Source organism: Carettochelys insculpta, unplaced genomic scaffold (assembly GCF_033958435.1).
Source record: "Carettochelys insculpta isolate YL-2023 unplaced genomic scaffold, ASM3395843v1 scaffold_0036, whole genome shotgun sequence".
Lineage (NCBI taxonomy): Eukaryota > Metazoa > Chordata > Testudines > Carettochelyidae > Carettochelys > Carettochelys insculpta.
In genome coordinates this window covers 325,789-339,972 of record NW_027439073.1, presented here as the reverse complement: position 1 = coordinate 339,972, position 14,184 = coordinate 325,789, and the positions used below count along the sequence as shown (strand labels likewise).

The 14,184-nt window shown below is 59.9% G+C and overlaps 1 protein-coding gene across 1 annotated transcript; it reads right to left on the bottom strand.

The window, feature by feature from the left end:
• Nucleotides 1-5,966: 5,966 nt before the first annotated feature.
• On the bottom strand, nt 5,967-11,716 carry LOC142005949 (C-signal-like). Its single transcript, XM_074983140.1, has 6 exons — nt 11,570-11,716; nt 10,676-10,727; nt 9,793-9,980; nt 7,972-8,130; nt 6,914-7,033; nt 5,967-6,238 (listed from the first exon to the last, which is right to left on the bottom strand). The coding sequence occupies exons 1-6, from the start codon at nt 11,714-11,716 to the stop codon at nt 6,125-6,127; spliced, it is 780 nt and encodes a 259-aa protein (XP_074839241.1). The 3' UTR covers nt 5,967-6,124.
• Nucleotides 11,717-14,184: the final 2,468 nt, after the last annotated feature.

The following is a 14,184-nucleotide window of genomic DNA, read 5'->3' as shown; positions in this document are numbered from 1 at the left end:
CATCTTTCCATCCATCTGTCTCTCCCACCGGCCATCCGCACCGTCCTTCTGTCCATCCACCACTCCTCCTGCCGGCCAGCCGTACCATCTTTCCATCCATCTGCCTCTCCCACCGGCCATCTGCACCGTCCTTCTGTCCATCCACCACTCCTCCTACCGGCCGGCCGCACCATCTTTCCATCCATCTGCCTCTCCCACCGGCCATCTGCACCGTCCTTCTGTCCATCTGCCACTCCTCCTGCCGGCTGGCCACACCATCTTTCTGTCCATCCGCCGCTCCCACCGGCCATCCACAGCGTCCTTCCGTCCATCCGCCGCTCTTCCTACCGGCCAGCCATACCGTCTTTCCGTCCTTCCGCCGCTCCTACCGTCCGTCCGCACCGTCCTTCTGTCTGTCTTCTGCCCCTCCTCCCGTCCATCCACCTCTCCTCCTACCGGCCGGCCACACCATCCTCCTGTCCGTCCACTGCTCCTCCTACCGCCCCGCTGCACCATCCTTCTGTCCGTCTGCCGCTCCTCCTACTGGCCGGCCGCACCATCCTTCTGTCCATCCACCACTCCTCCTGCCGGCCGGCCGTACCGTCTTTCCATCCATCTGCCTCTCCCACCGGCCGTCTGCACCGTCCTTCTGTGCATCCACCACTCCTCCTACTGGCCGGCCGCACCATCTTTCCGTCCATCCACCGCTCCCACCGGCCGTCCATAACGTCCTTCCGTCCATCCGCCGCTCCTCCTACCGGCCAGCCGTACCGTCTTTCCGTCCTTCCGCCGCTCCTACCGTCCATCCGCACCGCCCTTCTGTCTGTCTGCTGCTCCTCCTACCGGCCGGCCGCACCGTCCTCCTGTCCGTCCACTGCTTCTCCTACCGGCCGGCTGCACTGTCCTCCTGTCCGTCCGCACTGTCCTCCCATCCGTCCGCTGCTCCTCCTACAGGCCGGCCGCTGGCCGCACTGTCCTCTTCTTGGTATAAAACCTCTCCTAAGCCCTCCAAACTGGCATCCGTATGTAAAATAAAGGGTTTGTTGGGGTCAGCAAACACTAAGACTGGCGCATGAGTTAGGCAGTTAACAATCTCTCGAAAAGCTCTTTCACACCTCTCATCCCGTTGTGATCCAAAAGGCGCTAGAGGACCAAGACGCTACTGCTCTGGAAGCCTTGGGGGCCTCCACTTACCACTGGTCTTAGTCTTGCTCTTGCTAAGCGGGTATCCGCGGGTGAGCGCGTTCAAAGGCTTGACAAAGGCAGCGTAATACTTCACAAATCTCCGGTAGTATCCACTAAATCCTAGACAGGTTTGAAGCTCCTGGCAATTGTTGGGACGTGGCCGGGTGACAAGTGCCTCTATTTTATCCGGGTCAGTACTCACACCTGCCTGGGACACAATGCGACTCACGTACTTCACCGATGTTCTGCAGAGCTGGCACTTGTTAATAGGAAGCTTCAACCCATTGGCATCCAACCTCCTTCATGCTCCTCCAATGTTCTTCCGAATACGATCAGGTCATCCAAGTAAACCAAGGGGTTATAGTGGACCACAAGCTAAATATGAGTCAACAGTGTGATGCTGTTGCAAAAAAAGCAAACGTGATTCTGGGATGCATTAGCAGGTGTGTTGTGAACAAGACACGAGAGGTCATTCTCCCGCTCTACTCTGTGCTGGTTAGGCCTCGCCTGGAGGATTGTGTCCAGTTCTGGGCACCGCAGTTCAGGAAGGATGTGGAGAAATTGGAGAGGGTCCAGAGGAGACCAACGAGAATGATCAAAGGTCTAGAGAACATGAGCTATGAAGAAAGGCTGAAAGAATTGGGCTTGTTTAGTTTGGAAAAGAGAAGATTGAGGGGGGACATGACAGCAGTTTTCAGGTGTCTAAAAGGGTGTCATAAGGCAGAGGGAGGGAACTTGTCCTTGCCTCTGAGGATAGAACAAGAGGCAAGGGACTGAAATTGCAGCAGGGGAGGTTCAGGTTGGACATTAGGAAAAAGTTCCTAACTGTCAGGGTGATCAAACACTGGAGCGAGTTGCCAAGGGAGGTGGTGGAATCTCCATCACTGGAGCTATTTAAGAAGAGGTTAGAGAGGTGGCTTTCAGGGACGGTCTAGAAAGTGCTTGGTCCTGCCATGAGGGCAGGGGGCTGGACTCGATGGCCTCTCGAGGTCCCTTCCAGCCCGACTCTTCTATGGTTCTGTGATTCTGTGAAGACTTGCAGTAAGTTAATGTCACCCACAACTTTCTCCATGAGATGCTGGAATGCGTCTGGTGCCCCGGGAATCCCCTGCGGCACGCGTTCGAACCGGCAGAACCCTAGTGGGCAGATGAAGGCCGCCTTCTCCTTATCTTCTGCTCCCAGGGGCATCTGATAACATCCACTTCAAAGGTCTAAAACTGAAAGCCACTGGTTTCCCAGGAGGCAATCTACGGCATCTTGAATCCGAGGCACGGTGTACTGCTCGACCGTGGTACGGCTGTTTAGGGTGCGGTAGCCGATACACATCTGAATTTTCCCATTCTTTTTCGGACCAGCACGATGGGCGAAGCGTATGGGCTGCGGGATTCTGTGATGACGCCATCCTCCGCCAGCTCTTGAAGATGCTGTCGGACATCTCAGAAAGGGCGATCCTCCTTGATCTCTCCCGGAAGGGTCGAGCATCACGCAATCTTTTGCGCATCCCGCATCCCTCTCATGTGGTGCGAATACCTTCGATCTCTCGCAAAGCTTCTTCCTCAGCTGCATCTTTCACTCCTCAGACAGTGTATCAGAGAGGAGCCATATTAGTTTGTATCTTCGAGAACGACAAGAAGTCCTGCGGCACCTTATAGACTGACAGCTATTGTGGAGCATAAGTTTTCATGGGCAAAGTCCCGCTGCATCAGATGCATGAGGGGGGCAGGGGGGGTTTCAGAGGGGCATTTAAAGAGTGGGGTCCCAGTAAGAGGGAGGGCCAGAGCTGACAAGGTCTATTCAGCAAGGTGGAAATGGCCCAGTATCAACAGCACTTATCAAAAGAGTTAAAAACAAGTCAGATCACAGTCGCAGGCCTCGCCCCCCGGCCAGCCTCCTCTCCTGGGTGTTGTAAATGGCCACCTTGGCCGTGGCCAGGAGGAGGCTGACGAGGAGGTCCCACGACTTAGTGGGGCCACGGATGGGGTACGTCAGGATAGGAAGGTGTGGAGAAAAGCGCGGCCAGAATTTCAATAGAAGATTCTGGAGGAGCCGGAAGAGGGGCTGCGACCTGGCGCACTCAACATAAACGTGCGCCAGGGTCTCCCTTGTGCCGCAAAAGAAGCAGGTGTCGGGGAGGGGGGGTGAACCGCAACAGGTACACGCCCGCGCTCACCGCCCCGTGGAGGATTCTCCAGCCAATGTCCCCGGCGGGCCGCGGGACCAAGGTAGAATAAAGGCTGGCCCACCGGGGCTCCCCACCCTTCGAAGGTGGTAGAAGGTCTCGCCACTTGTGGTCTGGGTGGGACATGAGGGTGGGGAAGTGGAAGTGAAGACCTGGGGGGCTGTGCCTTGAACAGAAGAACTTAGGCCCCTGAGAACCTGCCCGGTTGAATCGTCTGGGCAGCCTGCGTGGACCCCACCCAATTACGTCTTAACGGCTTCACGCCCTCTTGAACGCGCTCTTCAAAGAGAGGGACTGCATCAGTTGATGTGTCAGGGACTGCACGGGCTGAACAGAGTTGGAAGCGGGGCCTTTGAAGGGGGTATGGAGAAAGTTTGGGTGTGTGGATTGGATCTTTACAGTATTGGACTGGGAGCCTGAGAGGCAAAGGACACCGCTCAAGCCACTTGAGCTGGGACAGTTACTTGAGGGTTGGTTGTGAACTCTGGGTGTGGGATTTTCCCAAGCTTCTGCCATATGACTTTTCTGCCTCTTCCATTAAAAGTTTCTTTTCTACACTCAGACTCTGTGCTGGCGAGTGGGGAAGCATCGCCCCCCCGAGGAGCCCAGGGGTGCGTGATGGTCCCAGGCTACTGGGTGGGGGCTTGAGCTGGTTCTGTGTGAGATGGATGAAAATGAAGCCCTAGATGTTGAACCCGGCCCTGGTTGCCGCCAGCTCCTTCTGACAGAAGGGTGACACCCAAAAGGACCGCAGACCCCCTCTGTTTTGTAGTTGTGTTTTTACTGATTAAACTGGCTGCAACCTTGTATTAAAAAGGGCTTAGACGCAACCCTAAGTGTTGACGCTCAACGTTGGTGCCAATTTCTAGCTAAACGTCAGTACATTGGTCACATCAAATAATCCCGTGCAGCCAAATGCATTGTCCAATGCGTGTTCGTGCAACATCTGAGGGGTCTGGCTGGGACCATGTAGCCTAATTGCCTAGAAAGGACTCGGACAGGTGACCTGCTCGTGTGATAGGCTCAATATCAGAAACGCTTCCACTCGGGGGAGTGTGGGGGGACAGCGGAACTCCCTCTGCACGGGCAAGCGGGTAAGAGGGCATCGTTCTCTTCAGTCCAGCTCATCTCTTCGGGGGCCTCTCTGCTAGGAACTGAGCCCGGAAGAATCACTGACCCCTCCAAACAGAGGATGGACTCCTGAGACTTTTAGGGTAGCAGCCTGCTCCACGCCTGCGTCAGAAACCTTGTGACTGGGGTTTGCAACTTGATTGCTTTGGCAATTTTGCTCTCAACCTCGTCTTCCTTTTTATTAATCAACTCAAAAGGCCTGGCCCAGCAGGCTCTTTTGGGAAAGCGTTTCGGGGTACATTGACTTGGGACTGTGTTTGTCCGTTGGGACTGTGGGGATTTGGTGAGATCGGCTCACATCTGTGTAAGGAGGGACACGGGCTGTGGCGCCGAGGGAAGCTGGGGTGTGCAAGGAAAGTGCTTGTGTGAGTTGCTGGCCAGGGTGGCCACAGACGTGCTCTTTCTGACTGGTTTGGTGCCGTGTGGGGAGACTCCAGGGGCGTGGTTGAACCTCCTGCTTGCCTGCTACTCGGAGGTCCTGGACTGACCTGGGCCGTCCGCCCCACCGTGGAGTCACAACAGGGAAGGTCCTGACCTGCTGGCTGCCAGATACCCGGGCACCCCAGACCTCCCCAGGGGCCCAGGCCCAGCCTGAGCCTCCAGCCCTGCTGCCGGTCCACTCGCCCAAAGATATGGAGATGCAGGAATTTCCAGACATGCTGGCGGCTGCTTACCCGGAGGACACAAAGCTGCCCGACTTCTCAGATGACCTGGGAGTGGGGCCCTGAGCCGCAGCAGGTGGAGGTAGGAGGCAGCCTGGGGACCGCCCCACCGGGGCCCACGGAGTGTTTTTCTGGGGGGATCCCCACTGAACGGCTGTGGTGTGAACTGTGGTGCAGGCCCTGGGCCAGGGCTCATCCAGTGTTTGGCCTGCTCAGCCCTGCTAACAAGGCGCTGAGGCTGATGGAAGGCAGCTCAGCCCTGCCCCACGGCCTGTCCCATATGCTGCTCACCTGCAGCCCCATGAAGGGGGACTGGGCCCCATGGACGCTGCAGCCTGCCCAGGACCAGGCAGCGCCTAGCGTTGGAGGGGTCTTGGGGCCTGCTCCACCCCAGAGGGGGCGCATGGCTCTGGCCCACACCTCTACACCCTGTGGTAGCAATTTGCCCTGGTTTGGTTCTCTCGGCTGTGCCCGGAGAACCCTCCTGTATGACAGACACATGAAGAGAGAGACCAGTGTAACCAGAGGCTCATGGCCACCCCATCCCAGTGCCCCCTGGGCTGCCTTGGGGGCAGGGGCTTCTCAGCCCAGGTTAGGGAACGGCGGCCGGGATAGCGCGGGGTGGCTAATTCAATACACTGCCCGAGTCGAGGAGAAGGGGTGTCATTGTCAGTGGGCTCTCCCTGGGCCTCTTCCCTGCAGCAGCGAGGTCCTGGGTGTTCTCCCCACCCCTGGCTTCCCCCCCAGCCACCCCCAGCTGCCCCCTCGCAGGCCAGCTCTGGGCTTTGGCTGTGGGCGGAGGAATCAATCATCACACGGTAGCTCTGTTGGGGTGCAGCCGGTGGCTTCCAGGACATTAGGGACCAGGCCTGGCTCGGGCAGGGCTGCAGCGTTAGCTCAGTGGGTTTATTGAGGACAGAGGCACGGCTGACGCACAGTCACTGGAACGGCCTGGCCCAGAGCTCCTGGTGCAGGGCCGGGAACATCTCACCAGGGAAGAATTTCCCCTTCCCAGTTCACAAAGGCCCCGTTGTGCTTCTCGCAGAGCGTGGAGAGCACGTGCAACATCCCTCGGACGCTCGCCTCCACCGCCAGTGGGGCCTGGGGGGGGGAGAGCAGAGAGGGGGGTTAGCCTGGTCTGGGAGTGACCCTGAAAGGGGGTCTGAGCAGGGGTGGGGCTCTGGGTTCGGACAGAGGGTTGGGGTGCGGGAGTGTGAGGGCTCTGGCTGGGAGTTTGGGCTTCAGGGAGGTGCTGGAAATTAGGGATTCGGGCTGCCAGAAGGGAGCTCCGGGTGTGGAAGGTGCTCAGGACTGGGGTGGGTGTGAGGATGGGGGTCCAGGCTCTGGGCTGGGGTGCTGGAGTGGGCTTAGGCTCTGGGTTGGGAGTGGGATGTAGAAGTGGTCCAGGGTCCAGGCTGGGAGATGGGCTTTGGGGTGCATGAGGCTACTGGATGGAGATCACAGATACGACCCCATGGAAGTACCTGCGAGCTGGTGCCCATAACAACCAGCTCCCCTCATCCGGCTCCTCACAGCAGCAGCTCTGCTCACCTTCACTCTGGGATGCCAGCAGCTTGAGGAACCAAGCAAGCGGCAGCAGGAGGTTGGAAGCCCAGGGCACAGCACTGAATCCCTGAGGGCATCTGAGTGGGACGCGATCCCTCCATGCAGGGCAGAGGTGGAGGGCAGGATGGGTTCCAGCATAACCATTACCCCTACAATGAACATCTCCCCCAGCATGTGGCTACCACTGGCCTCTCCCAGCGAGGCACCTACCTGGACGGAGCCGGAATTCCCCATGTCCGTCTGCACCCAGCCAGGATGGACAGCGACACTCAGGATCCCGTCTCTGCCGTACCCCAAGGCCTGGCACTTGGTGAGCATGTTCAGAGCAGCCTGCGGGCGAGATGCCATGAGCAGAGACGGCAGAGTGTGGGGGAGGGAACGAGCCCTGCGGAAAACGACCTGCCCTTCTGAGGGGAGAAACGGGACAGACATGTGCCGAATAAATTTTATGTGCACCGAGGCCTGCGCGGATGGGCACCACCAATAAAACCACAGGCTGCCGGCTGCGGGCGCTCGGCTAATCAGCTGGGCGGCGTTTGAATTTCTCCTGCGCGGCCGCCCAAGCGCGCAGCTTACAGGAAACGCTGGTGAGAAGCAAACACTCGGGTGAGCTGCTCTCTCGCATGCGCTCAGTGAGGACACGAGCTGCGGGGGGACCTGCGCTTTGATGAGCTCCTGATGCTCAGCGGTCTCCGGTGAGCTGGGTGGACGCGCACACCTGAGAGCCATTGTTGGAACAGAGTCTGGACCCCAGGTCTGAAGCAGGCAGGAGGGTTTCTCACACCCAGCGCTGACGGAGGCTTCTGTCCATTCTGCAGGGCTGGGCGGGTTAGGGAAAGTGGAAGTGTGACATCGATTCTCCTTTGGGGTCCCCCACAGTTTCACCAGGCACGGGGAGGATCTGCCCCACTTGGGCTCTAAATGGGGAACGCCCACCCCTAGGAGGGGGTAGAATTAACACCTCCACAGAGACCCTTCCCTGAGCTGAGACTGGCTGGACTGGGGCTGACCTGCCCGGCCCATCTCAGCGTGGGGATTTCTCCGGCGGGATACAGGCACACCAGAAAGCTCCTCACCGGATGGGGACTCTGATCTGAAGCCCAAGCGAACTGCAGGCAGACAAAGAACTGCCGGCCCTGCCCAACACAGCGCTGGAGGCCGGAGTGGTGGCAGGAGGATGGGGAACAAGGGGAACACGCCCAGTGACAGGGATTTGTGCAAGTACCAAACCCAGGCAGCAGTCAGGCCCTGCTGGGTGTGCCCGGTACCTTGCTGCAGCGATAGGAGATGACTTGGCCCAGATCCCAGCAAGAGACTTTCTGGATGGAGCCGGCGTCGCTGGAGATGTTGACGATGGCCGCCTTGCTGCAGCTCAGCCCTGGCTGGGGGCTCCCCTGGGCAGCCTGCTTCAGCAAGGGCAGGAAGGCCTGGGCAGAGGGGAGAGCAGAGCAGCCGTGGGGTCAGAAAAGGAACCAGCCTCGTGCCCGTGAGGACGGAGCAGGAGCCCCACCCAGGCAGGTGTGCGGCGCTGTGGGCCCTGCTCATGCCCAGGTGGAGGCCAACAATGGTCCCCAACTCATGTCCCTGCTTTCAGAGTCCCCATCCAGGGCAGATGGGGGGGGGGGTCTGCGGCTCCCCACAGCTGCCCACGTGGCTCTGACCGTGGCCCACCTGCAGCTCCTCAGCTGTGAGTCTTTGCTGGGCCAGGCTGCAAGCCAGAGCCAGGGCAGGGGAAGAGTCATGTGGACACCTGTGAGGACTCCCCCACCCCCAGCCACGTCCTGGGCAGGACCCCCGAGGCTCAGGGACTCAGGCCGGATGCTGCTCCCCCACCCCGCTACCCTGGGCAGGAGGAAGGGTCCAGGTTGCCCAGCCTGGCTACAGCGTCTGGCTTGGCCGGGGCCAGGGTGTGTGGGGAGAGGAGTGGAAGGATGAGGACCAGGGAGGGCACAGAGCCTCCCCACAGCCCTGCCGGGGGGCTGGAAGACTCTCTTGCCCCTGCTCTGAGGCACCGTCCCACCACGTGCCCTTGGCGTGAAGCTAACTGGTCCGTGCCGGCTGCGGCGCAGGGGCCTGGAGCCCCTGGGCTCTGGCCGCACAAGCCGGCTTCACGCTCCGCACACAGGCCAGGGACAGACCCACCCATAGCAGAGCCCTCCGAGCCTGTCCTGCACCCCCAGCCCCTTGTGCACCACCATGTGCCAGTCAGCAGGCCTGCAGCTCGCACGGCAGCCGGGGCGAGCCCACCCGGGGGCCATGGCCGTTTAGTGCCAGTTCCTCGTGCGAGGGACTCGGTCGTTTCCTCAGGGTGGGGGTGGGGTGCAGCGTGAGTGGGGCATCAGGGGAGGTGGCCGAGGCCGTAGGGTGCGGCAGGCACCGGGGGCCCCTCCCTCACCCAGACAGCTGCCATCGCTCGGGCCCAGACACCCCCCTCGTGGGCGTCACGAGCTGCCCGGGGGCCCGTGACGGATGCTCACAAGCGCTCGGTGCCTTTGCTACAGGAGGGAAACGCCCCGAGAGCCCCTTCCTGCTGCTCGTCCCCCCCAGGGACTCTTTGTCAAGGAGAAGGGACACGGTTCTGCCCTCTGGGTTCCCAGCCCCCCAGTTCCCACCTGTGGTCCCCTCCCATGAGCCTCAGCCCGGGCAGCCAGAGACCATCTCGTGGCTCTGTGCTGCAGTCGCCCTCGGCCCCGGAGGAGACAAGCGCCCCTCCGCTGGCAGGGCCCCGGCTGGGTGTGCAGGGAGAGGCCACTTAACCCCACACATAGTGGTGGGGCTGGGGAGACAGAGTCGCTCATATGACGTATCTGGGGCCTCGTGCATCGCACTGTCCTTGCACTGATGCTCTGGGTGTTGAAAAGTGAGGGACTGAAGCTGTGTGTGTGCAGAGCCAGGGCCATGCAGGGATCTGGGGGTGAGGCTTCAGTTCTGAGAGGTTCAAATCCCATAATGCACTTGCAGCCTCTGTGGTCCCAGCCAAGGCCCCCACACTCATCCAGTTCCCCAATCCCAGGGAAGGGAGGATTCCTGGCCCAAGCACAACCAAACTCCCATTCAGCTGGCCACGTGCTCTCTGTCAGGGCCCTTACCTGGCTCACCAGCAAGGGCCCCGTCACGTTGGTCGCGTACACCTGGGCCATGTCCTCTGGTGTCTCTGACTCCAGTGTGCTCAACTTCACCATCCCAGCATTGTTTATCAGCAGATTGAGCCCCGAGCCTTTCAGGTGTGTCTCAACTCTGGCTGCCGCCGCCTTGATGCTGGCTGGGTCTGTGACATCTACAGCGACAGAGCAGGGGGTCAAGTGCGTGATTCCCCCTCTCTGATGTCACCCCCACCAGGGTACGGCCCCCGGGGCCAGAGGGCTTCTTCCATTGGGCTCAGAGGTGGGAGAGGGGTTGGGGAAGGGAGTTGGGGGTGGGGGCTGCGGCTGGATCCAGGCATGCGGAGCTGTGCTGGAGCAACAAGTGGAAAGGCCAGTTCAGAGAGACAATTATGATCAGTGCCTTGGACAGCCTGAGTACTAGGAAGTGCAAACGTGCTGGAGTCAGTGATGAGTTCACACGCGTGACATTGATCTCACTTAGACAAAGGCAGTGGACGATTTAGAATTGCTTGTGAGGCACTGGAGGTGAGACAAGTCCCCAGCTGGACGTGGAGGGCTCCGTCCCAGAGGTGGGAACGCCGGACAGACCTGCCCGTGTGTGATTCTCACAGGAGGGTCCTGCTGGGTGGTGGCCTGGGGCTTTCCAGCCTCTCCAGGGACAACCCACCCTGCCAGACCTTCCACTCACGCCTGCCTCCTCTGGGGCTGGGGAAGGTGTCACTGAGCTCTCAGCAATTGGCTCTGGTCCTGTTCTCCCCATTGGCATCGGGAGGACCTGGGAGGGGGGAATGTGGAGGAGGATGGAAACGGGAAGAACGTGCCACAGAGAGAGGGAACCTCAGCTCTGGGCCTGGGTCCAGGCACCCACCGAGAGGAACGATCAGCAGGTTTGGATGTTTGGCTGCCAGGTTCTGCAGTTCCTGAAAACAAATAACGTTCAAGGTTATAGACACTGGGCCCATGCACAGGGCCAGGTGGGGCAGAGTCCAGAGCCCTGCAAATCCTTGGCACCAAGTCATTGTTGTACTGCTTTCCTCTGCAAAGCCCCCTCCTGCGGGGCCCTGCCCTGGGGTTCTGGGGCCGTAGGAAGCTTCGCATTGCCCCTGAGCGTTTCCAATGCCATCGTCAAACTCAGCGCGACGGAGTCAGGGACGCAAATCACTTCCCCATCACAGACACACCTGTGATCCCCCGGTGCCCTCTGCGAATGTGTGTCCCAGGGCTCGGCCACGCACAGGGACAGCTGGGCCATTGGGAATGGGGATGCTGGGGAGGCGCAGTGCCTGGGGGAGCAGCAGAACGGTCTAGGAATTGGCCAGGAATGTGGACGTAGGCGGGAGACTGATGGGGAGTGGGAGGAAGGTGGTGGAGGGCAGTTGCCAAGTGGTGGTAAGGGAAGGCCCCACCCAGGAGCATCACAGGCAGACAAGGGAGGGGTTGGACGGCAGATTTGGGCTCTCTGGAGGCTGGCAGGACTGGGTGTAGCTGTGCTATAGTCTCTAGGTACCTACGCTGGGTGAGCCTGTCCACAGCCCCCTGCGTGATTTCTCCAGGCCCAGCCGGTGCTGCCAGTTCCTCGCTGCTCTGGGACTCGAGCTGCCCGGTGTCGGGGTGCAGCTCCCCACCATCCAGCCGGAGCAGCGTCTGCAGTCATAGCCTGGGACAGCGTGTGGGTCTCGGCCCCCGAGTGCTCCAACACCAGAAGCCCTTTGGGCAGGTTCTTTTTCTCCCTCCAGCTACCGCTAACTCCACCCGTTCTCACCTGCATTCGCTCTCCGGCCGGGTCCCGGCAGGTGGCAAAGACCCACTCCGGTGGGTTGGAGATCCCCAGAAGCTGCTTGACGAATCCCAGGCCGATTCCTCGATTGGCCCCGGTCACCAGAACGCTGCGGAGATTCAAGCCAGCCATGGTCCCTCCCTGCCTCTGCTCGGCGAGAGCTGCACTCGTCAGAGCCCTGAGTTCCCTTCCCACCCAGAACTGGGGTAATATAACGATACCTCCAGGGAAATAACTCAGCTCTTATCCGGTGACTGGGCAGGGAGCCAGACCGGATTTATCTATTTGTTCCCCCTCCTCTCTGGGTGAGCAGGTCAGTTGGTTTGCTGACGATTTACTCCCAGTTTGGTGGGGGACAAATCAATTGTTGGCTGCCCCACTGTGCAGCAGGGCAACACGAGCATACAGAACGTGCCCTGCGCTCTGCAATCACGATCCCCGTTCCACAGCTCTCAGTGGCGCTGGGCGCAGAGGAGGGAGAAAGCGGAACTGGGTGAAAGGCTAGAGGAACGTGTGATTGGAGGTCAGGATTTTGCTGAAGACTTCTACGGCCTGTTAATTTTGGCTCCAAAGCGGAGGGCAAAACTCTGCTCGGCTAAGGATGTAGATGTGCGATTGCCGAGGGAGTGAGAATCAGTCGGGTGCCTGTCCCCAGCCCTGCCAGAGCTGGAGAAGATCTTACACCGGTGGAAGACGCAAGGTCGAGTTCTCCACAAGGGGTCCCTTACGCAATGCAAGGCAGCACCTTCCCTCGCGTGACCCTATTTCCATTTGCTGGGTACGGGACACCTCGATAAAATTCCTCAAGTTTGAGCAAGTTCAGTTGGATCCCAGCAGACCGCAGGCTGCAGGGTCACACGCCCGCCCCCGATTGCTCTCGGGGTTCCCATCAGAATGGGCCCAGCAGCAGTTTTTGTAATCTGTGTGGGAGGAAAGGGACAGGAGCTGCTTCCGGCCACAGCATAAGGGTCGGGAGGAAGGGATGACTTGCCCAGCGCCTTTGCAGAGCTCTTCTTTTTCCCCCCACCCTCCTCGGTGGCTGGAAACAACTTGTCCCTTCTTGCCCGCGCAATTGTGCTCAGAGGTGACAGACGGCAGAACAAGGAGCAATGGGCTGAAGTTGAAGAGTGAGAGGTGCGGGTTGGATATTAGGAAAAACTCCTTCCCCAGGCGGGCGGTGAAGCCCTGGAATGCGTTGCCCAGAGAGGTGGTGGGTTCTCCATCCCTGGAGGTGTTTAAGTCTCAGCTGGACAAGGTCCTGCCTGGGATGACTTAGTTGCCTGGAGAGGTGGTGGATTCTCCATCCCTGGAGGTGTTTAAGTCTCGGCTGGACAAGGTCCTGCCTGGGATGACTTAGTTGCCTGGAGAGGTGGTGGATTCTCCATCCCTGGAGGTGTTTAAGTCTCGGCTGGACAAGGTCCTGCCTGGGATGACTTAGTTGCCTGGAGAGGTGGTGGATTCTCCATCCCTGGAGGTGTTTAAGTCCTGGCTGGACAAGGCCCTGCCTGGGATGACTTAGTTGGAGTTGATCCTGCTTTGGGCAGGGGGCTGGACTCTGACCTCCTGAGGTCCCTTCCAGCCCTGGGATTCTATGAAAAGAGAGCTAACAGCCCCCATCGCCTGCTGGTCACCCACCTCCCGTCCCCAGCTACAGTGTGGGCAGGCAGGGATCAGAACCTGAAGCCGCAGGGTGCGCCAGGCCCAGAGGGGCCAGGGTTCAGCTAACTCAGCCAGAGAGGTGGCTCAGCCGGCAATGGATGGAGCAGCCCCTCATTCGTTGGGACAGGTCTTGGAGAGGGACTTGGGAGCGTGTGCAGAAGGTTCTTTAGCTCTCGTCTCTGCATTTCTGGGGTGCCAACAGCCGGGGGGTTGGGGGGGGCGCATCTTGCAGGAGGTTCCCTCTCAGCAGCTAAAGCGGCTCCCTGCCTGCTCTGGGTCCAAGCTGCCCCCTCCGTGGAGGGGCTGGAGGTTCTGCGTGCCGCTCGCACCCATGGGCGTTGCCCCAGATCGCCCGATGTTTTGTGTGTTCCCATCCGAATGCAACCACCTCACCGCTTCCCCCCAAGGCTGGGCCAGTCTGCTCTGGCCAGAGTCCGGGAACAGGGCTTGCCTACGGCCCACAACCCGACTGCTTGAGATTAGCAGGTGTCGCCCCTTCCTTAAGCCCAGGCCTTAGGCTGCACACAGGGCCTGAGAAATACAGCCGGATGTTGCAGGCTCCCTTCTGACGACAGGCCCTGCCGACACCTGTGATTGCAGCTTCCGCAGGTGCAGCCAGGGGAGGTTTAACCCAGCGAAGTGGTGAGCAGAGCAGATGTGATGGGGTTTTGGGGTCCCCCAAGCTCTGCACCCCGTCCGCAGGCAGGAGAGTTTCTCACTTAGCAAAAAAACAGCAGGTTTATTAGCCGACAGGACACAGCATCGTAGAGGAGTCAGTACAGCAGGCAGAGACAGCCAGTCCCATCCATGTTGGGGAGAGGAGGCCCCGAGGGGCCCCCAGAGCTGGGGCCTGGCCCCCTCCTTTGTCTCTCTCTCTCTCTCCCAGCCCAGACTAACTGCTTCCAACTCCTAGTTCCAATTCAAACCCCTCAGGCTTCACC